At 37.7% G+C, this 24,447-nt stretch overlaps 1 protein-coding gene across 4 annotated transcripts in view; it reads right to left on the bottom strand.

The window, feature by feature from the left end:
- Nucleotides 1–1,927: 1,927 nt before the first annotated feature.
- CR2 (complement C3d receptor 2) overlaps nt 1,928–24,447 on the bottom strand; it is a 49,219-nt gene continuing 26,699 nt past the window's right edge. For 2 of the 4 annotated variants that reach the window (XM_061382101.1, XM_061382103.1), the window contains 14 exons: nt 24,000–24,176; nt 23,818–23,908; nt 23,465–23,541; nt 18,317–18,724; nt 17,768–17,944; nt 17,606–17,693; nt 17,169–17,251; nt 15,468–15,860; nt 14,248–14,433; nt 12,709–12,897; nt 11,724–11,747; nt 9,715–9,790; nt 5,128–5,233; nt 1,928–2,183 (listed from right to left, as the gene is read on the bottom strand). In XM_061382101.1, coding sequence (XP_061238085.1) covers nt 5,143–5,233; nt 9,715–9,790; nt 11,724–11,747; nt 12,709–12,897; nt 14,248–14,433; nt 15,468–15,860; nt 17,169–17,251; nt 17,606–17,693; nt 17,768–17,944; nt 18,317–18,724; nt 23,465–23,541; nt 23,818–23,908; nt 24,000–24,176 — 2,060 coding nt within the window. In that variant the 3' untranslated portion in view covers nt 1,928–2,183; nt 5,128–5,142. The remainder of the gene's footprint in view (nt 2,184–5,127; nt 5,234–9,714; nt 9,791–11,723; nt 11,748–12,708; nt 12,898–14,247; nt 14,434–15,467; nt 15,861–17,168; nt 17,252–17,605; nt 17,694–17,767; nt 17,945–18,316; nt 18,725–23,464; nt 23,542–23,817; nt 23,909–23,999; nt 24,177–24,447) is intronic. The other 2 variants (XM_061382102.1, XM_061382105.1) reach the window with 1 other exon arrangement.

Raw genomic sequence — 24,447 nt, 5'->3', positions numbered from 1 at the left:
GAGGAACTAGAAAGCTATCCTGTGATATTTTCATCCTCTGCTAAGATAAGGAAGGTGGTAAGATATAATATGGGGTTTTCCAGGTGGCTCAGTGGTAAAGAATCCACTTGCAATGCAGAAGACACGGGTTTGATCCCTGGGTCAGGAAGATCCTCTGAAGAAGGAAATGGCCACCCACTTCAATATTCTTTCCTGGAAAATCCAATGGACAAAGGAAACTGGCAGGCTATAGTCCGTGGAGTCGCGAAGAGCCAGACACAACTTAGTAACTAAAAAACAACAGGTTATAGTAGATGGCTTGATGTGAATGAACAAATGAGTTGGAGAAATGAAAATGTACTGTGAATGAATAAGATACCAAACTACATACCAACTGAAAGCAATTTCTTAAGGAGATATCTGTACACTCATGTTCATGTGTGGGGAGGCTAAGTTGCTTCAGTCCTGTCTTACTCTGTGCAACCCTATGGGCTGTAGCTCGCTAGGCTCCTCTGTCCATGGGATTCTCCTGGCATGAATACTGGAGTGGGTTGCCATGTCCTCCTGCAGGGGATCTTCCCAACCCAGGGACCGAACCAGCATTTCCTGTGTCTCCTGCATTGGCAGCTGGGTTCTTTACTATTAGCACCACCTGGGAGACCCATTCATGTTCATAGCAGCAATATTCACAATAGCCACAAGGTGAAAACAACCCAAATGTTCATTGACGGATAATTAGATTTTAAAATATTGTGTATACATACAATGAAATATTATTCAGCCTGAAAAAGAATTCTGACACATGCTACAACACAGATGGACATTGAGGACATTATACTAAGTGAAATAAACTTGTCACAACAGGACAAGTAACTGTATGGTTCAACTTATATATGAGGTATCTTGAAGTAGTTATGAAATTCATATAAAAGGAAAGTAGAACGGTTGTTGGCAGGGGCTGAAAGATGAGGGGAATGTGGACTTACTCTTTAATGGATATAGAGTTTCAGTTTTGTAAATTGAAAAAGTTCTGGAGATCTGTTGCATAGCAATGTGAATATACTTACACTTCTGAAGTGTACACTTAAAAATAGTTAAGACTAAATTTTGTTACATGTTTTCTTTACTACAATTTATTTTTTAAAGATGTCAAACAGCCTACAGAATCTAGAAAAGTGGGAGTAAATCTGTGGTAGTGAATGAGCAAGATTTTATTTTCTCAATAATTTAAATACTGGAACAGAGAACACTGACAGCCAGATTTAGAGTGTGGTAGGAGACAATGAGTGCACTGGGGGAAGGTGTTGCTGGATAAGTGTTGAGGATGAGGGAATTCAGTTTGTGGGTTGAGTTTGACTAACGTGACAAAATGGTGGGCTCCAGGATGCATAATTGTTAAATCAAAAATTCTAAAAACCCTAAAACTATGTCTGCTATTCAAGAGTTCATTAACTCCAGAAAAAAAGATCACAAAAGGCAAGATTTTTTTTAAGATAAAATTTACTTGAATGACTAATGTACACATTGTCAAATGACATTTACAAACAACTATAGTTACTTCTGAGTTAAAGCTTCAGAATTACAACTTGACTCCTATAATTTTAAAAAAGATGTGCAAACTGGAATTACTGAGTGATTATAGAAAGGCAAAAATATATTCGATGAGAAAAACTCAAATCAAGTGGAAATAAAAGTGAGATGTTTAACTAAATCAGAGAAAGATGCTCTTATTAAAATAAAAACAGGTTTCCCAACAAATGTATGCCTATCATAACCACAGGATATGCTTCATACTTTGCTTAAATAATTAAAACCACACTATAATTAAAAGTATATGGTAACATAAGTATGTTGATTGCAGTATATATGTCTAGATTCTTTCTAGACACAAGGAAAGCTCTTTTTAGTGCCTTCCTTAAAAATGTAACACTTCAGAGATATGTAACTGTTTATAGCCATAGCCTGTCTCCAGGTACATCACAGGTGAGGCTTCAAAAAGTCCTTGAAATGCACATGGCGGTAAAACTGGGCTCCCATCTTTACCATCATCAAGCAACTTTTCTTTGTTCTGCTTGAGACCGATTGCATATAGGAGTTAAATCTTATGAAACAATCTCACTGATGTTGAGACCATATTAATCCACCTATTGATAGTAGAATGGTTTCTTTCCAACCATCAGTAGGGTTCCAAGCGGTGAGGCATACTGAAATAGATTAATTTGTATTTAGGAGGTGGCATGAAAAGCAGTGATGCAACTCAAAGTTTAAATATGAGTGTTAACCTTATCTTTATATATACCAATTACAAGTGCTATAAACAATGAAGTATCATTCAATTAAATGGTCCATCATATTACAAGAAGCAAATAAATAATAATTAAATTCTGCATTGATAGATATGAATAAAAATAAATGAGGAAGAAATTAAAATAATGGTCTCCTACTAACTTACTCATATATTCATTCAACAAACATTTACATGATAGCTTTACTTTGGGCCCCCAGGGCTTTGGTTTTAGAGATCACTCTGGCATAGTCTCTCCCATCCTCTTCTTCTCTTTTTCTGCAACTCATCGGCAACAAGTCATCGTTTTCTTCCTCAACTGCCACAGCAGTTTTTCTCTGTCTAGTTTATGGCACTTAATGTTACACTATGATATGTATATGTCTTATTTCTCTGACTAAAATAAGTTCCAAGAGGGTAGAGGTGGTATCTTCATTTTATATTTTATAACTCATATAGGAGAAAGCAGCTTGAAGTCATATTTGAGCTTGAATTCTACCTTTGTCAACTACTGACCCCGAGTCTTTGGTCAAGAGAATTTTTTCTTCCTGGTTTTGTCACCGAGGATATTATATGCCCATTCAGGTATTGCTGCTGCTGCTGCTAAGTCGCTTCAGCCGTGTCCGACTCTGTGCGACCCCATAGACGGCAGCCCACCAGGCTCCCCCGTCCCTGGGATTCTCCAGGCAAGAATACTGGAGTGGGTTGCCATTTCCTTCTCCGATGCATGAAAGTGAAAAGTGAAAGTGAAGTCACTGAGTCTAGTCCGACTCTTAGTGACCCCATGGACTGCGGCCCACCAGGCTCCTCCATCCATGGGATTTTCCAGGCAAGAGTACTGGAGTGGGGTGCCATTGCCTTCTCTGACTAAGGTATTACCTTGGAATAATACACACCTTTTAAAGTTGCAGTGAAGGCTAAATGAGATAGGCATGAAAGAGCCTTAGCAAACCTCAGGGGGGCTCTTTATGTTGCCTGTCAACCTTTCTGTACTCCCTATCATTCAGGCTTCACCTATCATGGTGACAAATTAATACCTTCTCCTTCTCCTCAAGTCTTTAACATCTCCTTTTCTAATCTCCTTGTCAGCTGGTCATTTTGCTTTTTATTCACTGAGAACACAGAGGCATCAGAAGAGAGCTTCTACATGTGTTTTCCCAATCACATCTCCCCACCTGCCTTCATCTGCTCCCATGTGTTCTGCCTTTCCTGTTACTAAGGCCAGGCTCCTGGCTAAGGTCTACCTCCTGCTTGAACACTAGATCCCATTCCTCCTAGCTTAGGACATTGCTCCCACAATTTTTCCTTTTCTTTCCCTGTCATTTCCTTCCTTCCCCCTAGATCATTCTCTTCAGCTTATAGGAATAGCAGCTATTTCTCCATTCTTACAAACATGTCCCTTTGCTTCTTATCCTTGCCATTACTCTATTTATCTGCTCCTCCCTGTAGAAAAGATCCTTGAAAGAGAAATCTCCAATTTCTCCCCTTTCATTCTCTCTTAAACACTTCTGTCAACTCCAATTTGCTTCTTTTCCCCTACACCAAAACTGTTCTTATCAAGATTACCAGCAAATCTTATGCCAAACCCAGGTCAGTTTTCACATTGATGTTCCTTGATCTATCAGCACATTTGACAGGGGCTATCACTCCCTCCTCCTTAACGTTCTCTCTTTGCATGACTCCTGGAACACCACACTCTGGGGTTGCCTCCTGTATCAGAGCAGCTGCTATGCTCTTGTGTCAGCTCCTTCCCACTCCATGACTCCTAATGTTGGAGGATCCAGGGCTCAGCATTCAGACCCATTTTCTTCCCTTGCCTATCTCACTCCCTTTATTGACCTTACTCGGTTTCATTATTCTGTATATCCATACACTGACAAGACCCAACTTTGTATCCCAAGTCTGGTCCTATTCCTAAATGCCGAGTTGTACATCCAGCTATCTTTTTAGCACCTGTATGTGGATATCTATTAGATATCTTACATTTAACATCTCCAAAGTGAACTGCTCATGTTTCTCTCCGGTCTTGATTTCATTCTCAGTTGTCTTAATTAACAGCAATTCTATACTTCGGGCTGCTCAGGCCAAAAACTCCAGGCATCATCATTGACTTCTCCCTTTCTCTCATACCCTGATACAAACTGTCAGCAAATTCTACTGTCACTATCTCAAAAATGTATGAAGAATCTGACCTCTCCTCACCAGGCTGGTAATAGCAATTCACAACTTTAATTAGAGTTTTGTGATAGCGTCCACATGGAAGCCCCATCTTTCACCTCTGGCACTTACACTCTCTTCTTGATGAAGAAGTTAAAGTGATCATTTGCTTCCCTGTTTAAAATCCTTCAATGATTCTCATCTCAGAGCAAACACCAAGTTCATTACAATGACCTACCATACCCTATAGGGCCATCAATCTTCACCCTTCTCCTTGTGTGTGCCTCCAACGCAGCAGGAACATATCACCTGATCCGGTCTTTGTGCTCACTGTTCTTTCTTCCTCTACAAGGCTGTCCTTGCTTCACACTAGTCTTTGCTGAACTGTCATTTTCTTAGTGAGGACTTCCCTTCTAACTCTTCTTCCCTATCTAGCCCGTTTTCTGGTTTATTTTTTCTCACAGTATTTATTGATTGATTGATTCTTATTTTGTTATGTATTTAAATATTTGTTGAATAGATGAATAAATTTAAAAAAACAGGGACATGAGTTGGTAATGTGAAGCAAGTAAACAGATTTTGTGCATAATTATTAAAGACCTATGCAACAGAGCCATATATATTTAGTACTATACTTATAGATAAATATAAAGTGAAAGAAATTTTGACATAGAAATTAATAAAATATTTAAAACTTCATTAGATACCAGTTTGTCTTCTGATTAGTTTGCTGGGCTGTATGGGTCAACAGAGTATATGTCTAGTGTTTCTAAATGAACATCTTCTTTATAGTTTGTATTTGTGTAGTAATTGCTAAATGGAAAAAAAAAAAGAAAAGAAAAAATAAATTCTTTATTCACTGGCCAAGATTACTATATAAAGGTGTAACAGTTGTTTTCTTTTTTGCAATTCCCAACACATAGTAAGTACTTTTTATGGATGATTTCATTTTATTGTCTTAACTATCTTATGAAGTAATCACTATAATTCTCATTTTTTGAAAAGACCCATAAAAATAATTTGCTAAGCTACTAAGTGTCCAAATCAGAAGTTGGCAAAACCAATACAATATTGTAAAGTAATTAACCTCCAATTAAGATAAATAAATTTATATTAAAAAAAAGAAGTTTACATTGGGCAGATTTATCCAGGCCTTTTAATGACTAATAATTAGGACTCCCAGATTGAAAAAATTTATAAAGAAGCTTTCACTTTATAATATGATTATAAACTTACCTTTGGAGGGCCAATCTTCCAAACTAACTTAAAAAGAAATTTTTATATTTGATATTTAACTCAAAATACTTATATAATCATGCAGCACTAAAAATTTTAAATGACTTTTAAGACATTTTTACTTTTTTTCTTTCAAAGCACATGTACTTTGCTGTGCTTCTAAAACATTTTGTCAAAATTAGCAAAAGACAATAAAAGGTGATTGCACTATCATGTAGAACTCTGAGATAAAATAATACAAAATTACTAGGAAAGAAAGTTTACCACTAAGGGTACTTACAACTTGCCACTCACTATCACATTTAAGAGGTCAATTTACATATTTAGCAGGAAGAGACATTAAAATTATTACAGAAGATAATTTTTAGGTTACTGTGAGATTTAGGTTTTACTGAAACATCTTAGAAGGCAAGAAGAGAATAACATAGTCTCTTCTTCACATGTTTGAATAACTTCAAAATATTTAATTTTGTTAGTAGACATTGATTTTTAAATGATCCATTACTCATCTTACTTACAAAAAGTATTTAAGGCAGTTCAAATGTCTGTATTAAGTATAAGAAACTAAACTGAAGTCAGTTAGAAAATGGAAATAAAACAAGTGATGCTTAGGAGTTTAATTAACATATATGTTTAGTTCATAATCAACTGAGGCTCTTATGTATAGTGTTTGATATAAACATGTTAATAACTTTGTTAATAACTTTAATAATCAGATAGGAATATTACAAATTATTTATGCTTATAGGTGTTCCCAAAGTTTACAAATTTTCCTACACATGTAATGCTCTGATAGCAAACTTTGTAAAAGGAAGGTAGGAGATAGAGACCACCTTTTCTATTTACTTAAATGTCTTTTTAAATTACTCTTGACTAAAATTATGTTCTAACTTCCTGTGAGAAAAGCCATGCAAATGACATCTCTATGCTTGTTTTCTTGAGACCTTTAACTCTCCTGAATTCTATGAAGCCATTTTCTCCCAACTTTCTTTCCTCTTACTTCTGACAGTTCCTTCCCCCTCTTGCCTTTTAAGTATTACTGTTATTCTTAGATCTGTTTTCATCCTTGTTCTAATCTTCTATTTTGTTTGGTACCAAGGCTTCAATTGTGATTTAAGCATCATCTACCTGAGTCCAGGCCTCTCTCTTGAGTCCTGGAAGAGAGTACCTAGAAGTAGCAGATCAGAACTGCACCATTTTCCCCCACAAACCTATCCCTCTCCGTTTTTTGTGAACCATTGGATCCATCCAGTGGCACCCACTTGATTCATACTTTGTGTCCCCTTCTTCCCACATTTAACAATTCACTAAACCTTGAAATACTGATTGAAGGCGGGAGGAGAAGGGGACAGCAGAGGATGAGATGGTTGGATGGTATCACCAACTCAATGGACATGAGTTTGAGTAAGCTCCGGGAGTTGGTGATGAACAGGGAGGCCTGGTGTGCTGCAGTCCATGGGGTCACAAAGGGTCAGACACGACCGAGCAACTGAACTGACTACACTGAAATCCTGAAAAGCCTATTGTCTTCATAGTGAAAATACTTCCTTTTAAGATTTTTTTGGACGTGGACCATTTTAAAAGTCTTTATTGAGTTTATTACAATATTGCTTCTGTTTTATGTTTTGATTTTTTGGTCAGCAGGCATGTGGAATATTAGTTCCTAATCAGGTATTGAACATATACCCCTGCGTTGGAAGGTGAAGTTTTAACCACTGGACCACCGGGGAAGCCCTTGAAGATATTTCCTACATCTATTGCATCCTCTTGATCCTCACCACTGCTGCTTTGGTTGACAACTCAGTACTGTCCCTTTTTAAAAAACCGAAAATCTGAACATATTGTTTCTTTGCTTAAGATTCTACAGGGTAAACACCAACTCCTTGTCGTGGCATACAAGGCTTTTGATGATCTAACTTTCAGACCATCTTTCCCCAAGACTGTTAAACATCAGTCCCATGAGATGTTAAAGGCATTTTATGAGAAAAAAGTTCAGCAGCCCAACTCGTCTGCAAGACTCGTTTTTGAAAAATTAAATGGGCTTCTTTCGTGTAGGACCTTAAATAGTCTCATGGTCATTGTGAATCCCCATGAGAAAAATGTAGCTTGAAGTATATCCCAATATTATTTGTTCATAGAACATCATTTCCCCTGAAATCATTCACAAAACAAAGGTTATGTGATAAACTCTGATAAACACTACTGCCTAAAGTACCTCCGACTGTAGACCCTTGCCAGACCTACTGCATTTAGGCCCTTCCAGGCTTAGAACAAACTATTCAGGTTCAAATATGCCATTATTACATAATTTCAATGTTACCCCCTTCATGTCTGATGCCTACTCTAGGCATTACAGAACTGTGAACAGTGCAATCAGATCACTTAGATAGATCCAAATGATTGGCTTGTTAAAGTAATTTTGCTGGAATTTGTGGGTGACATGTTTATGGTGACATGATAACTGGAAGTTATATGAGATTTGGTAAGACTTTACCTGATTATCCTCCCTATCACTAGCATTTATTGATCCTTAAGAACCTGGGCACACAGAACATTCCCTGGCTGATAATTGACGATATCATTTGCTAAAAGTGTATCCTTTGTACCTACCAGAATATTCTGCAATTTCCATAAGATTTTCTGTATCAGAGGGGATCTTTTATGTCACTTAAACCTATGCTAACTTCAATGTTTCTCAGGCATGTCAATTGCTTATGTAGTTCTTATAATATATGATGGAAAAACAAGTCCCAAACTGCACCTTCTACTTGGAATACTTTTCTCTACTTGTCTACACTCTGTGAGGCATACCTGCAACATCTTCTCCACTATGAAAGCTTTTCTGATCAAAATTCCTAAGTACTGACCATTTGATTGCATCCCCACCAAACATTACTTAATCTACTCTGGCAATAATACTTTATGGATACAATTTTTTTTTAATAATAAATTTAAAATAAAATGGAAAAGTATGTCTAATTTATGTGTGATAAAACATAATATAGCAAAATGTAGAAACCTAGTAGTATATTTAAAGAGTCATGAAAACAACAATTGAGTTGTTTAAAGATTGCTTAAACAAATAGAAAGGCCTAGTATGTTTCTGTATGAGAAAGCATTATAGAAAATGTGCCAATTCTCAAAGGTTAACCTATAGACATAAATGTAATCACAACATATATGTCTTTAGAAAATGACAGATCATCTAAAACTCCTATAAGAACAAACAGAAGAAAGAGGAAAATCTTTAAAAACTATAATGAGGGGATTCTTGTCTTGTTAGAAGTTATAATAACAGAAAACTATACTATTTGAATGCAAAGTGTTTGTGATAGAAAAATAGACACATCAATGAAACAATAAAAAAAGAATCCAGAAATACAATATATCCAGATATATTATTTGATATATGATCAAATTGGAGCTAACTTTCTGGAAAACCATTTGGCAATATTAACTAAGCATCTAAATGTTCATACACTTATTCCTAGAATTCTAAGGATCTAAGCTAAGGAAATATGGAGATGTAGAAAAAGTTTCTTTAGGTTTTTCTTGTTTTTATTTATTATGAAAATAAATGCAGAAGCAGCTTAAAATCTACACAACATGGATACATATTATAGAAAAATATGCAATCAAATTGGTAAAAAGAAAATGTGATTTAAATATAAAAATAGGCTAAATGAAAAAAAAAATTAAGGCAGGATTAAAAAAAAATAAGGCCAATATTGCAGTTTAAAAAAAAAGAAATAAGAAAATAATCATATAGGCAAATGCCAAATATCAGCAGTTTTTATGACTGGGACTTTTTCCTATTTTTTAGATTTTTTATTATGTATAAATAAATATTATCTTATCTGTATAAATACCATTCAAATAAAATGAATGCTCGTTATCTTTTAAGTTCTTACAGAAAGGATATTCTATTTAACACAAGATGCCTTATTCCAGTTATCACATTGCAGTATTTATTTCATTTAACTTGTGCTTCTGTGTTTAGTTTCAGGAAAGAAGTCAAAATCTTTTGTGTATTTTTGTCAAGCAGGCCTCAAACTTACCGTTCTCTGTGTTTTGATATCATGTATAAGGCGACAGCACCCAAGCAGAAAAGAGCTATTACCCCAGCAGAAAAACCTAAAATACAAAACAGAGTATTAAACGATAGAAAAATGTAACCTACATTGTTTTGAAGTGATTGTGGGGCCTGTTCCTAGTGGTGGGGAAAAAGTTATGTGACTTTTTTGCTTATTCTTCTTCAGCCATACAGATACTAAATTCCGAAATAGTTGTATGTGGGCTTACGTTTTGGATTTAATCCAGTTCATATTTATTCTAAAGCACCAAGCATTTGATCACAAGGTTCCAGTCAAGTTTAGGTTCAGCTTTTCTGTTCTTTTCAGTTTTATTAGTAATATTCTTGTCACTGGAGTGAAATTAAAAGCTCAGGACACCAGGATTCCGTGACTTTTCATACAATATTTAACTCTCAGTTGTGAAATATATTTTGCCACTGCAGAATAAATGAATCTGTTTTGATAGCAACCAAATTATGCAAAAGACCAATAGTTAAACGAAAGTTTTGTGTGTGGCACTCATTAGCTCAGTCATGCCGTACTTTTTGCAACCCCATGGACTATAGCCTGTGAGGCACCTCTGTCATAGAATTCTCCAAGCAAGAATACTGAAGTAGGTTGTCATTTCCTTCAGGGTATCTTCCCAACTGAGAGATTGACCTCACATCTTTTGCATCTTCTGCACTGACAAGTGAATTCTTTACCTCTGCACCATATGGGAAGCCCAAACTTTTAGTAAACCTAAACTTTTGAACTAAAAACTGGGAGTAGCTGATCAAGTCATTCATTTCATCCTATCTAAAAGTGACAGTTTGTGATGTGAAGTGCACATTAAAAGAGCCTTAGAACACTTAAAAAAAAAAAAAAAGTACAATTTCTCATGAGTTCAAATGAAAAACTTAACAGGCAGGATACAGGGCTTCCCTGGTGGCTCAGATGGTAAAGAATCTGCCTGCAATGCGAGAAACCTGGGTTGGATCCCTGGGTTGGGAAGATCCCCTGGAGAAGGGAATGGCAACTCACTCTAGTATTCTTGCCTGGAGAATTCCATGGACAGAGGAGCCTGGTGTACCACGGTCCATAGGATCACAAAGAGTTTGACACGACTGAGTGACTAAGCACAGCATGTATCAGTTCTGTTCAGTTGCTCGTCTGACTTTTTGCGACCCCATGAACTGCAGCACTCCAGGCTTCCCTGTCCATCACCAACTTCCGGAGCTTACTCAAAGTCATATCCATTGAGTTGGTGATGCCATCCAACCATCTCACCATCAGTCGTCCCCTTCTCCTCCTGCCGTCAGTCATTCCCAGCATCAAAGTCTTTTCAAATGAGTCAGTTCTTCACATCAGGTGGCCAAAGTATTGGAGTTTCAGCTTCAGTGTCAGTCCTTTCAATGAATATTCAAGACTGATTTCCTTTAGCATGGACTGGTTGGGTCCCCTTGCTGTCCAAGGGACTCAAGAGTCTTCTCCAACACCACAGTTCAAAAGCATCAGTTTTTTGGCCCTCAGCTTTCCTTATAGTCCAACTCTCACATTCATACATGACTACTGGAAAAACCAAAGCTTTGGCTAGACGTACCTTTGTTGGCAAAGTAATGCCTCTGCTTTTCAATATGCTGTCTAGGTTGGTCATAATTTTTCTTCCAAAGAGCAAGCATGTTTTAATTTCATGGCTGCAGTCACCATCTGCAGTGACTTTGGAGCCCCCAAAAATAAAGTCTGTCACTGTTTCCATTGTTTCCCCATCTGTTTGCCATGAACTGATGGGATCAGATGCCATGATCTTAGTTTTCTGAATGTTGAGTTTTAAGCAGCTTTTCACTCTCCTCTTTCACTTTCATCAAGAGGCTCTTTAGTTCTTCACTTTCTGCCATAAGGGTGGTGTCATCTGCATATCTGAGTTTATTGATATTTCTCCAGTGCCTCAAATTTTACATATATTTGTATAAATTACCATTAGAAGTTTTATTGAAGAATTTAAGAAAACTTACCAGCAATAAGAGGAGCAAGTGAACCTAAGGAAAATACAAAATCATGAAAACATTAGTCTAGTTGCATGGCTCCACATAACTCCAAATACCATGGATGTCCCAGAAATTAACACTCAGATCCCTCTTCTTTAAGTCTACTTAAAAAGATGTATCAGAACACTGAATTATACCCAATCTTTATTCATTCTTTATGTAACAACTTCATTGGCCTTTAAATTTTTTTCCACTTTAAGGTGAGGTAGTTCACTCATAAAAAAAAAAAATAATAATAAGCTCAACTTTATAATCAGGGATTTCTCAGGTCAGAATGGAAACAACGATTACAACAGTTTAGTTAGCATATTTTTGGAGGTCCCTGTCATATCAGTAAGCACTTATAAATCAAGACTCAGCAATAGCAGAAGTCTCGGGAGCAACTTCTTTCAAAAAACAGTCTGTCTTTTGTATCTGTGGATTCAACCAACCACTAATTAAAAAATATTTGAAAAAGTAAAATATTCCAGGAAGTTCCAAAAAGCAAAGCTCACGCTGTTAGCCCAGCATCTATTTACATAGCATTTACATTGCATTGGGTATTATAAATAATATAGAAATGACTTCAAGTATATGGGAGGATATGCACAGATTATATGCAAATACTATGCCATTTTACATAAGGGACTTGAGAATTTGCAGATTTTTGTATCTGAGGGGGTCCTAGAACCAATTCCCCTGAGGATACCAAAGGACCACTGTATAAGGCTGTGAGCTTTGCACCTTTTAAATCAGTGCTCATCTCTCTTTATATTCTTTCTTTACTTTCCCAATCTTCAGAAAGTCTCACTTTTACTACAATAGACCACTGACTTCAAATTCTTCTGTTACTATACCACTGATCACAAACCTACGTCACTTTGAAACCCAGGAGTCCCTGAAATTGGATAACCCTCTGTCTCTTCTTTCCAGTGAAACAAGTAGAAGCTGCAGAGAAGCTCTTTGCACTTACTGGGTGATTTGCAAACAGCCAAGGGAGGGTTCCATCGGTGATCTTCCTGACACTGGCTCTGGGGACTGCCTTCTAGGGTATACCCGTCTTCACACATTAAAGTGACAACAGCTCCATATTGATACATTCTTCCAGGCTCCAGCCCATTCTGGATTCCATTTATATGTTCTGGGAAGCTACAGTTCACCTCTGAAATTAAAGGAATCTAATTGAATCTGTGTCATATTTTGACCTTTAAGAATGTAGATACTGCCCTTAATGGAAAGATTTATGAAACCAATTTATTCTATTCTCAGTTAGTAAAACTTCACTGAAATAACACAAAATTATATCCTAGGCATAGACTTTTAGTGTCAGCCATCTACCTCAATAACACCCTGGTTATCAAATAACTTTCTTTCTTGTGCTTTAGTCTCTAAACCAATAATGAATAATTTTTGTGGCTTCTTAGAGAAATGATGCAGGATGAATGAGTAATGTTAAGACTTCTGAATTATTTCCTCAACTTCTACTCTTGTTCTCTAACTCTTCTTAGATGTGAATGCTTCCTCTTTTCTTCTTTAGTCTTTGCAGTGTAGTGGCCAATAGTGTGAGATTTTGGATTTGAACTAACTCTAGGGCTTTCAAGTTGTTTGACTCTGTATAAGTTATAAATCTCTCCATTCTTCGAGGACCTCATCAATAATACAGGAATAATGACACCAATCTCATACGGTTCTCATGAGGATTAAATGACAGAAGGCATGCAAAGTGCTGTGTGCCCTAAGTGCTCAACTAATATTTAGTAGTAACTCACCACTCATATTTCATATGCACTATTTATGGTAGTAAAAATGACATTCTGAAAAACTTTTATAAGTATACCCATAATTCTACCACCACTTACAGGGAAATATGCTCAAAAAAGTATTTTTAGGAGTATTTTGTCAAATGTACACTTATCATAACTAACCACAGTGCACATTCGATCTGTATTAGTTGTTTAATCTACATAAAGACTTCATCTTTCCATATTTAAGTGACTACATATATGATAGCTCATATAGACTAAGGCCTTCAGTCATTTTCTTTATTTTGCAATATTTAGATTACTTCATCTATTAATCCAATTAAATATATTTAATTGGATTAAATACATTAATTAAATGATCCAATCAATGCATCTATTTGGCTATTTTAAGTTGAAAGTACTTAGGAGAAGGCAATGGCACCCCACTCCAGTACTCTTGCCTGGAAAATCCCATGGACGGAGGAGCCTGGTAGGCTGCAGTCCATGGGGTCACTAAGAGTCAGACACAACTGAGCGACTTCACTTTCACTTTTCACTTTCATGCATTGGAGAAGGAAATGGCAACCCACTCCAGTGTTCTTGCCTGGAGAATCCCAGGGACGGCGGAGCCTGGTAAGCTGCCATCTATGGGGTCTCACAGAGTCGGGCACAACTGAAGTGACTTAGAAGCAAGTTGAAAGTACTTAACTGAAAATATCTACTTGGGACAAATTTTATTTAAAAAATAAGAAAACAAATAGAGAACACACCTTTACAATATGGAGCAGGTTGGTTCCAGGTTCCTTCATGTGTGCAAAGAAGGAGTGCCTCTCCCACAAGCAGATAGCCTTGGTTGCAGCTGTACAGGATTGACATTCCAGGAGAAAATCGAGTTATGTCTCCACCAGTATGATTTCCATGGGAGATTGTAAGTGGACGTTGACAGCCAAAGAAAGCTTAGACATCAATATGAAAGGATTTTTAATTTAGTACAGAGGAACACATAGCCAATACTCTCTGTAGTTGATAACAATACATAAAGAAGGCAGGCAACAAGCCAACTGATCAGTATCCAAAAATACTCATTCCACCCAAACCAAGCAGTATAGGACAGATATTTGCATTTCCTACCTACACCATATATGATCTGAAAGCAAATGTCAAAAGTAAGATAATGAAACATCAGTGGTTGCAGCCTACAATTGTAATCTATCAAAGAATAGTAATCTTTTCTCTTTATATGGTAGAAAGGCTATAGTCAAGTGTCACGCCTTCAAATATCTACAGGCACCAGGAAGTGATGCCAAGTTATAGAGCACCTATCTTTCTAAAAATGGCAGCCACTGCCTAATTCAAGCTACTGGTACCTTGCAGGAAAGCAAAGGGGATCCTCACTGTATCACAGATTCACAGTTTATCTTGGGCAGTAGGGATGGGTCTCACTTAAAATAAGACTGCTGTGCTAGACAAAAATAAACAGTTCTGAATTCAGTTCTTGGTTGCCAGTTGGCATTCTCTGTTGCAGATAGCCACTGACAGGGATAAAACCACCAATGACAACTAAAATTACAAGACAATTAAGTGGGTTTTAAGGCTAGTTCCATTCTCCAGAATACTCAAATATATCTTTCTGGCTGATAGCACAGCCTTAAATATGAAATTATCAAGCAATGTTACTGCCAAACATTTGCTGAAAAAGGTATGTGCATTTTTGCTATTCTAAACTAATAAAAATAATAAATTTGGAAGATCCTATCAATTTAGAAGTTAACTGTTATCCTTTCATGTACCTTTTGTCAACATGCTTGGAAAGAAAAAGGAAAACAAAAAATGAGCTGAGAAAATAAGACAAGCAAGTGTTTTGTAAAATAATATGATTACCTAAGCTTTTAACTTGCCTTTCTATAGGTGAAATGACAAGTGCACATTCAAAACCCCTTTTTAAAAATTCTATGTAACACCCCATATTTTGTTCATTAAAATATCTTACCCGTTTTGATGCAAGTTGGTACACCTGGCACCCATTTGTTGTTGGTATGGCATCTAATCAAGTGACTGCCATTCATGATGAAGCCGGGATTGCAAGCAATATGTAATATGTCATTGTGGGAATATGAAGAATAGGTTTTATTTAGCTTGTGTCCATGCATGACTTCTGGGTTAGGGCAGTGAGTCACAGGAGGAGATTTTAAGCACTGCGGGGCACGTCCACTCCAAGATACAAGTCCTTTAGAATCACTTATGCACCGTATACTTTTCTCTCCCAGGAGATCAAATCCTTGATCACATTCATAAGAGACTTCGCTTCCATATGGAAAGCCTCCTGGCAGCACACCTCTGTACCTCCCATTGTTAATCACCGGTGGGTCCTGACAGTGGATAACTGCAGAAGAGAACAGGAAATTCTGCTTCAGCTGGTACACCATAGTAGACAGTCTTCATTCAGATACAAATGCCACTATGCAACTGTGTGTACTGCTGCTGCTGCGTTGCTTCAGTCATGTCTGACTCTGTGCAACCCCATAGACAGCAGCCCACCAGACTCCCCTGTCCCTGGGATTCTCCAGGCAAGAACACTGGAGCGGGTTGCCATTTCCTTCTCCAATGCATGAAAGGAAAAGTGAAAGTGAGGTCTCTCAGTCGTGTCCGACCCTCAGCGACCCCATGGACTGCAGCCGACCAGGCTCCTCTGTCCATGGGATTTTCCAGGCAAGAGTACTGGAGTGGGGTGCCATCGCCTTGTGTGTACTGCACATAGCTATAAAGTTGTTTCTTGGAGGAGGAAATGTCAATCCACTTAGTTCTTGCCTGGAAAACTCCATAGACAGAGGAGCCTGGCAGACTACAGTCCATGAGGTTGCAAAGAGTTGGACATGGCTGAGTAACTGAGCACACATAAAGTTATTTAAATTTTAGATGCTGAATCATAATTTCTTTAAAAAACTTCATTGAATTTTTTGACTCTATGAATAATACATACTCATTCCAAAATAATTCAGAAAATAGAGTATAAATATAGACAAAGGAATAAATACAGCTATGTTCCCATGAAATAAATAGTTTATATTGTTATTTTTTTAATTTTTAGCAATTAGCAGGCTTACTGCAAATACAGTCATTCCTCAGTACCCACAAGGGACTGATTCCAGGGTCCCCCATCAGTACCAAATTCCAAGGAGGCTTAAGCTTCTTATATAAAATGGCATAGTGTTTGCATTTAACTTATGCACAGACTCCTATATATTTTAAATCACCTCTAGATGACTTATAATACTGAATACAACATAAATGCTATCTAAATATTTACAAATACAATGTAAATGCTAAGTAAATAGTACGCAGTGCATAGCAAATTCAAGTTTAGCTTTTGGAAACTTTCAGGATTTAAAAATATATATAATATAAATAATATAAATATAAATAATGTAAATGTAAATAATATATAATATATATATTATTTACAGTTGGTTGACACAAAGTTATGAAGCCTGCAAATACAGAGGGTCAACGGTATTCATTTCCTACTTGACAGTTTTGTTTCCCACTGCCAGTACTATCTAAATACCAAAACATGTTTTATATAAACTAAGCTAGAACACATACACTGCTGAGGCATAGAATAGCTCTGCAGTGACCTATCCTCTTTACCTCTCTACAACCCCATGGACTTTTTTTTTTTTTTTTAACTTACTTTCACAAACTGGAATCCTTTGGAACCAAACCCTATTTTCATCATCTTGACATTTTTGAAAAGCATATTTCATCATCCGGTACCTAGAGAGAGATTATAATACATTTTCTCTTCTTAAAAATCACATCTCTGAAACCTAGCCTCCTCAAACCAGTAATATAGAGGCACTTCTAAATAAGAAATTTGGCACAAAAGAGTCAAAAGTCTTGGCCCTTCAAGTAAGAAAACTGCTTTAGACTTAGGGTGCTCCCAGCAAAGGCATTTTCATGTCAATAAAGGACTGAAAAGTTAGAGATGCTAGTTAGACCTTTATAACCTCGCATCCTCTGTTAAAGTGACAATGAAGAACCTTAAAAGGGAGTCACCAGGACAAATTGAGGCTAGAATTAATGCATAAAGCAAGATGGAGACCCTTTATGAGAATGAGTCTTACTAACCCTTCTTGGCAAGATGTATTAGCTGGTACCACGAGTGAATCAACTGGAGGTTCTCGAACATCTTCTTCCAAAGGTTGGCATTGTGCTTCTAGAGGAGCAAAGTTGAAATTACTTATATATGCTTGATATAAAAGAGAAAGACAACTCAGGAACTGAAAATACCTTCACACCGAGGGACAGACGGACTCCAATTTCCTGAAGGCATACAATGAATGGATCTGTTTCCCACAAGCAAGTAACCAAGGTCACAGGTGTAGTCTACAGTCATCCCAGAGACAAAGAGGACCCTATTTCCACCTGTATGCCGACCATGGTGGAGCCCAGAGGGTGGCTGACAGCCTGGAGAGAAAACTTCCCACATAAATACCAACAAAAACTCAAGAACACTAAATACACAACATTTGACAATAGACAATCTGAAACGTTTAAGCAAAACAGCAAGCCCTTATTCATTACTGAGTGCTTTCTGCTCTTTTGAAGGAAACTGCCACCTTAAAAACAGATCTTCTGAATTATCTACCTTGACTTTATCCCATATCCAAGGGAGCATTTGGATAAAGAACATATACAACACGAATAGACTGTTTTAATACAGAATGGGATGGTAATCTATGCCCCTTTGCTTTTTCCCACAACTCTAGCTTTGAGTGGGAGGTAACAAACAAGAATAAACAAATAAATACCTCCATTTTTTCTCCACTTGATTTTTACCTTTTTCACAAACTGGTATTTCAGGATCCCAGGTGTTATTGGCTTTGCAACGAACCTGACTGCTGCCCTTCAAAATAAATCCATCATCACACTTGAATATCACACTGTCATTGTAGAAATATGGAGCTTCCTTTCCAGATATCTTGTATCCATTTGCAACATGGACATGCGAGCATTGAACAGCAGGGAGGGAGAGTTTACAGAGAGGAGCAGGGCCACTCCAGATGCCTGTCTCTTGATCATTGCTTATACAACGAATTGTGCTCTCCCCAATGAGGTTGTACTTCACTCCTCTCTCTGGCCCAGGGTTACATGTGTAAGTGACTGTAGTTCCATACAGGACATCTTCTGAAGAACTGCCTGTGTGTACTCCATTGTAGATAACAGGAGGTGGTGGGCAGGTGATATCTGGAGGGAGGAAAACTTACTCTACAATTCTGTTTCAGTATTAAACACCAAAGAAAAGAAATGAAGCTGATTATAAATCTTTTATCAGGTTTCCTAGAGAATATGGGTGAGATATGATTATGTTTTGTGTCAAAACTCATCATGTATGTAAAATTCAATTTAAAAGATTTCATTGAAAAAATCTTTGCAATGTGTTAAAAGATGTATATAAATATCATATTGTGACTAAAGTCTGATAGCAAATTATTAAGAAAAGAATTCTTTTTATAACAACCAATAGGTCAATAGGCAGACAGAATGAAAATCACAATCACAGAAAACTAACCAAACTGATCACAGGGACCACAACATGTCTAACTCAATAAAACTATGAGCCACCAGGATAGATGGGTCATGGTGGCGACTTATGACATAATGTGGTCCACTTGAGAAGGAAATGGCAAACCACTTCAGTATTCTTTCTTTGAGAACCCCATGAACTGTATGAAAAGGCAAAAAGATATGACACTGAATGATGACCTCCTCAAGTTGGTAGGTGCCCAATATGCTACTGGGGAAGAGTGGAGAAATAACTCCAGAAAGAATGAAGAGACAGAGCCAAAGTGAAAACAATCCCCAGCTGGGGATGTGATTGATGATGGAAGTAAAGTCTGATGCTGTAAAGAACAATATTGCATAGGAACCTGGAATGTTAGGTCCACAAATCAAGGTAAATTGGAAATGGTCAAACGAGATGACAAGAGTGAACATCAACTGTTTAGGAATCAGTGAACTAAAATGGACTGGAATGGGATAATTTAGTTCAGATGACCAATATATCTATTACTGTGGACAAGAATCCCTTAGAAGAAATGGAGTTTCCCTCAAAGTCTACAAAATAGTCTGAAATGCAGTACTTGGGTGCAATCTCAAAAATGACAGAATGATCTCTGTTCATTTCCAAGGCAAACAATTCAATATCACAGTAATCCAAGTCTGTACACCAACCACTAATGCTGAAGAAGCTGAAGCTGAATGGTTCTAGGATGACCTACAAGACACTCTAGAACTAACACCCAAAAAAGATATTCTTTTCATCACAGGGGACTGGAATGCAAAAGTAGGAAGTCAAGAGATACCTGGAACAACGGGCAAGTTTGCCCTGGAGTACAAAATGAAGCAAGGCAAAGGCTAACAGAGTTTTGCCAAGAGAATGAACTGGTCACAGCAAATATCCTTTTCCAACAACACAAGAGATGACTCTATACATGGACGTCACCAGATGGTTAATACCAAAATCATATTGATTATATTATTTTCAGAAGATGGAGAAGCTCTATACAATTAGCAAAAACATGACTGGGAGCTGACTGTGGCTCAGATCATGAACTCCTTATTGCAAAATTCAGACTTAAATTGAAGAAAGTAGAGAAAACCACCAGACCTTCAGGTAAGACCTAAATCAAATCTCTTCTGATTATACAGTGGAGGTGACAAATAGATTCAAGGGATTAGATCTGATAGACAAAATGCCTGAAAAACTATAGATAGAAGTTCATGACATTGTACAGGAGGTAGTGATTAAGACCATCTGAAAGAAAAAAAAAATGCAAAGAGTCAAAATGGTTTCCTGAGGAGGCCTTACAAATAGCTAAGAAAAGAAGAGAAGTGAAAGGCAAAGGAGACAAGGAAAGATAAACCCATCTGAATACAGAGTTCCAAAGAATAGCAAGAAGAGATAAGAAAGCCTTTTTCAAGTGATCAATGCAAAGAAATAGAGGAAAACAATAGAATGGGAAGAAACTAGAGATCTCTTCAAGAACATTTAAGATACCAAGGGAACATTTCATACAAAGATGGGCACAATAAAGGACAGAAATGGTATAGACCTAACAGAAGCAGAAGATATTAAGAAGAGGTGGCAAGAATACACAGAAGAGTTATACAAAAAAGATCTTCAAGACTCAGATAATGATGATCCTGTGATCACTCACCTATAGTCAGACATCCTAGAGTGTGAATTCAAGTGGGCATTAGGAAACATCACTGCAAACAAAGGTAGTGGAGATGATGGAATTCCAGCTGAGCTATTTCAAATCCTAAAAGATGGTGCTATGAAAGTGTGGCACTCAATATTCCAGAAAATTTGGAAAACTCATCAGTGACCACAAGAATGGAAAAAGTCACTTTTCATTCCAATCCCAAAGAAAGGCAATGCCAAAGTAGTTTCACACTACCACACAAATGTTCACCCACTAGTAAAGTAATGCTCAAAATTCTCCAAGCTAAGCTTCAACAGTACTGAACCAAGAACTTCCAGATGTTCAAGCTGGATTTAGCAAAGGCAGAGGAACCAGAGATCAAATTGCCAACATCCGTTGGATTGTAGAAAAACAGGAGTTCCAGAAGAACATCTACTTCTGCTTTATTGACTATGCCAAAGCCTTTGACTGTGGATCACAACATCACAACAAATTGTGGAAAATTCTTAAAGAGATGGGAACCCCAGACAACCTTACCTGTCTCCTGAGAAATTTGTATGCAGGTCAAGAAGTGACAGTTAGAACCAGATATGGAACAACAGACTGGTTCCAAATTGGGAAAGGAGTACATAAAGGCTGTATATTGTCACCCTGCTTGTTTAACTTATATGCAGAGTACATCATGCAAAATGCTGGGCTGGATGAAACACAAGCTGGAATAAAGATTGCCAGGAGAAATATTAATAACCTAAAATAAGCAGATGACATCACCCTAAGGCAGAAAGTGAAGAGGAAGTAAAGGGCCTCTTGATGAAAGTGAAAGAAGAGAGTGAAAACGCTGGCCTAAAACTCAACATTCAAAAAATGAAAATCATGGCATCCGGTCCCATCACTTCATGGCAAACAAATGGAGAAACAATGCAGTGAGAGACTTTATTTTCTTGGGCTCCAAAATCACTGAAGATGGTGACAACAGCCATGAAATTAAAATATGCTTGTTCCTTGGAAGAAAAGGTATGACCAACCTAGACAGCATATTAAAAAGCAGAAACATTACTTTGCCAAAAAAGGTCCTTCTAGTCAAAGCTAGAGGGCTATGAGGGCTTCCCTTATAACTCAGTTGGTAAAGTATCTGTCTGCAATGCAGAAGACCCGGGTTCAATACCTGGGTCAGGAAGATACCCTGGAGAATGAAATGGCAACCCACTCCAGTATTCTTGCCTGGAGAATCCCATGGACAGAGGAGCCTGGCAGGCTGCAGTCCATGCGATCACAAGAGTCGGACATGACGGAGCAACTAAAGAGAGAGAGAGAGTCAAAGCTATAGTTTTTCCAGTAGTCATGTGTGGATGTGAGAGTTGGAGCATAAAGAAAGCTGAGCATCCAAGAATTGATGCTTTTGAACTGTGGTGTTGGAGAAGACTCTTTCGAGTCCTTTGGACTGCAAGGAGATCACATCAGTCAATCCTAAAGGAAATCAGTCTTGAATATTCATTGGAAGGACTTCTGAAGCTGAAACTCCAATACTTTGGGCACCTGATGCAAAAGACCCTGATGCTGGAAGGACTGAAGTCAGGAGAAGAAGGGGACACCAGAGGATGAGATGGCTGGTTGGCATCACCTATGTGTTGGACATGTGTTGAGCAAGCTCCGGGAGTTGGAGATGGACAGGGCAGCTTGGCATGCTGTAGTCCATGGAGTTGCAAAGAGTCGGATATGACTTAGTACTGAACTGATATGAATAGGTCAATAAACAGCACAGAGGAATAGAATTAAGGTTTTTTGAGATGGTTTATCTTTGTGTTGTGATGGTATGGTAGGTTAGCCAAGAATTTTTATTGTTTACTGAACATCTACTTTTTGATAGACAATGTTCTCATCCTTAATGTAGGGATAGTAGCATTTAATTATAACAACTTTGAGGTCTGAAATCTTATGGCAACATTACAGATAAGAGGCATGAGTTCAGAGAAATTACATAAATTGCCCCAAGTCAATAAGTAGAAATAGAATCTGAGTTCAGATCCCATCTCAGTCCTCTTTCTTACCACTAAGCTGTGACCTTGGCTATGAGCTGGTGGGAGAAGAATCCATACATTGTACCCCTGATGGAGTGTGGATGCCCACTGCTCCCACATGCAAAGGTGCCAGGCTCTGAATTTTGATTTTTTTTTTTTTTTTTTGGTTTTGAAATGGCCTTCAGTTGATTTCTCATTCTCCTTTTTTTTTTCCTTAGTGGCAGAATGTGAACCTGTCGGTTCACCCAGACTTAAGGATGATGGTTCATATACTTACTGACTTCATTACTCTTATTCTCCCAAATCACATAAGAGAATCAGTAGTTAAATGAGTTCACATTAAGTGATTCTATGCTTTGAGTAAAAGAGGAGGCAACAGAAAGCAAAACTGTGCAACTATAACTATTGACAGAGAGAAAAGAATGGAATCTAATATTCATAATCCCATAACATGTCTAAAACAGAAATCTCATAGGAAGCTAAAGTGAAAGTGAAGTTACTCAGTCGTGTCCGACTCTTTGAGACCTCATAGACTGTAGCCTACCAAGCTCCTCTGTCCATGGGATTTTCCAGGCAATAGTACTAGAGTGGATTGCCATTTCCTTCTCCAGGGGATCTTCCCGACCCAGGGATCAAACCCGGGTCTCCTGCATTGTAGACAGACGCTTTACCATCTGAGCCACCACAGGAAGCTAGATCCTCTGTTATTCATATTCATTGATCTCACATTATTCTAGATCCCCTGTTATTTTTCTACTTACCTTTACAAAGACGAATTTCCATAAACCAAGGAATTGTGCCTTGACACTGCTGATAGACACTTTCACCCAGTCGGTACCTAGGGACAAAGAGTCAAGACATTTTGTTATCTGTGGACCATTAGCCTAAGCAAAAGCTATTGGTCAATAGCACATATTACTTTCAGGACAGGCAACTATAGGAACAAAAATGTAGCCACCAGGAGCACAACCCATCCACTGAACAGCATAGTCTCCGTTAATGGAAAAACAGAGTGATCAACATGTCCACAAACCCATGAAGAAGGTCTTTGAGATAAACTCTTAACACAGGGCTTGCAGTGTACCTACTGTAGTCTGAGATAGTCCTCACTTACCCTTCATCACAAGAAGAGTTAACATCTGGTCTAATAAATTGGTTCTTGGGTTTTTTAAAGACTTGCTTTCCGACAGGTTCACATTCTGCCACTAAGAAAAAAAAAAGGAGAATGAGAAATCAACTGAAGGCCATTTCAAAACCAAAAAAAAAAAAAAAAAATCAAAATTCAGAGCCTGGCACCTTTGCATGTGGGAGCAGTGGGCATCCACACTCCATCAGGGGTACAATGTATGGATTCTTCTCCCACCAGCTCATAGCCAAGGTCACAGCTGTATTTTATGGATGTCCCAGGGTCAAAGCGAACCCTGTGTCTGTCTTCCTTCTGCCCATTGAGGATTTTAGGAGGGGCTTGACAATCTAAAAGAAAGGCAGATAATTTTTCTTATGTAAACAACAGAAAAAACTGAGCCAAAGATATTGATATCAATGCTACAATGCCATTCTGGTGGCAGTTGTACAGTACAGCCGTAATCTTGCAGCCCAGTTTTGGGTAACTTTAGGTCAGTGGTTATCTTTTTCTTTTTCTTTTTTTTTCTGCATTTAGGCTGCTGTAGATTGTTTTCCATTCCAACTGAGTGCTCCAACTCATTTGCTGTCTCTTCCTGTTTTAAGGAACCCTCTTGTATGC

The sequence above is a fragment of the Bos javanicus genome, chromosome 16, assembly GCF_032452875.1.
Source record: "Bos javanicus breed banteng chromosome 16, ARS-OSU_banteng_1.0, whole genome shotgun sequence".
NCBI lineage: Eukaryota > Metazoa > Chordata > Mammalia > Artiodactyla > Bovidae > Bos > Bos javanicus.
The sequence above is the reverse complement of the archived record's forward strand: the minus strand, read 5'-3'. Positions and strand labels throughout refer to the sequence as shown.